The sequence below is a fragment of the Atta cephalotes genome (assembly GCF_000143395.1).
Source record: "Atta cephalotes unplaced genomic scaffold scaffold00071, whole genome shotgun sequence".
Taxonomy (NCBI): domain Eukaryota; kingdom Metazoa; phylum Arthropoda; class Insecta; order Hymenoptera; family Formicidae; genus Atta; species Atta cephalotes.
The window spans coordinates 137364-138632 of NW_012130135.1; the positions used below are offsets into that span (position 1 = coordinate 137364).

Consider the following 1269-nt stretch of genomic DNA (forward strand, 5'->3'; position numbering starts at 1 on the left):
ACGTACTTAGTATATATATTACTACTACACACACACACACACACACACACACACACACACACACACACACACACACACACACACACACACACACACACACATACACACGCGCGCGCGCACATACACACCAAGTATTTTATATGAATTAATATTTATGCGCACCTATTTCCGCACTGACTCTCATTAATCTTAATCTTATTGTTATTCATTATTTTAAAGTTTGAGAGTCCGATTTAAATTAGATTTTGTGATACAATAAAAAATCATTTGGAAATTGCTCTTTAGGTGAACAATTTTTTTTCACAAAAAGATCGATTTAAAATAACCTCAAAATTATTTGTGATTGATATTTTGCAAAATGTCGACTAGAAAATGTCTTTAAGACTATTTCAAACTGATTTTTTTGTAAAAAAAAACGTTTTTTTTTTCATTAAAGGGCAATTTTTAAACGATTTTTAGCATATCAATGCATGTATCGCCCATTCCTACATAACATTGAAAATATTTATTTCTGAAGAAACCAAATCAACCTATCAGATAAATGATATATTTAGACTCTATGTCAATTTTTGTATTATATTAGGGAAATCCTGTACAAAGAATAACTATTCCCAAAGATCCTAGCAAGTCAAGAACATACGGATTTATCATACAAAAACATGGATTCTGTGGAATTGATGCTTTGCACCTATTTAATGGTACAATGATGTACAATCGTACTCTTAATTTGAAACTAAGGAATAATACAAAGTCACAACAAGCAAAACAATCTTCGAATCCTGTTCGCAATATGAATCATATGTTGGAACTGGATCAGCAGATGATCCTAGGAAATTATCCATCACAGACTAGTAGTGGCAGTGTAATGTTTGGTGTAAATATTTCACAAGATGTCCTATCATATCCAAAGCAGTTAGATGTAAACTTTGGCAACGACGAGAGAAGAAGAAATCATTCTTCAGAAGAATCAGAGAAACAGAGATAGAAAACAGGAGAGAGATAGAGAAATCAAGAAAAAGATAAGAATAGAGACAGAAACAGAGATGCAGAGAGGGAGAAAAATAACGGAAGAAGCAGAGAACGAAATCATAATGATCATTACAGAGACGAAAGAGCATATTATAATCGAGATAATAATTATCGTTTCAATGATTACTTTCGATATAACAATAATAGAAAAAGATGGACTTATCATTGATAACAATTAATTTATAATTAATTGCTGTTAAAATTAGACTTTCAGTTTTTTAAATTACACAGGAAGTAAGC

The 1269-nt window shown here is 31.1% G+C and overlaps 1 protein-coding gene across 1 annotated transcript in view; it reads left to right on the forward strand.

The window, feature by feature from the left end:
* The window catches only part of LOC105624051 (GATA zinc finger domain-containing protein 14-like), a 16725-nt gene extending 15527 nt beyond the window's left edge, over positions 1–1198 (forward strand). The window contains 1 exon segment of the mRNA XM_012205415.1: positions 584–1198. Within this exon segment, the coding sequence (XP_012060805.1) occupies positions 584–1198 (615 nt within the window).
* Positions 1199–1269: the final 71 nt, after the last annotated feature.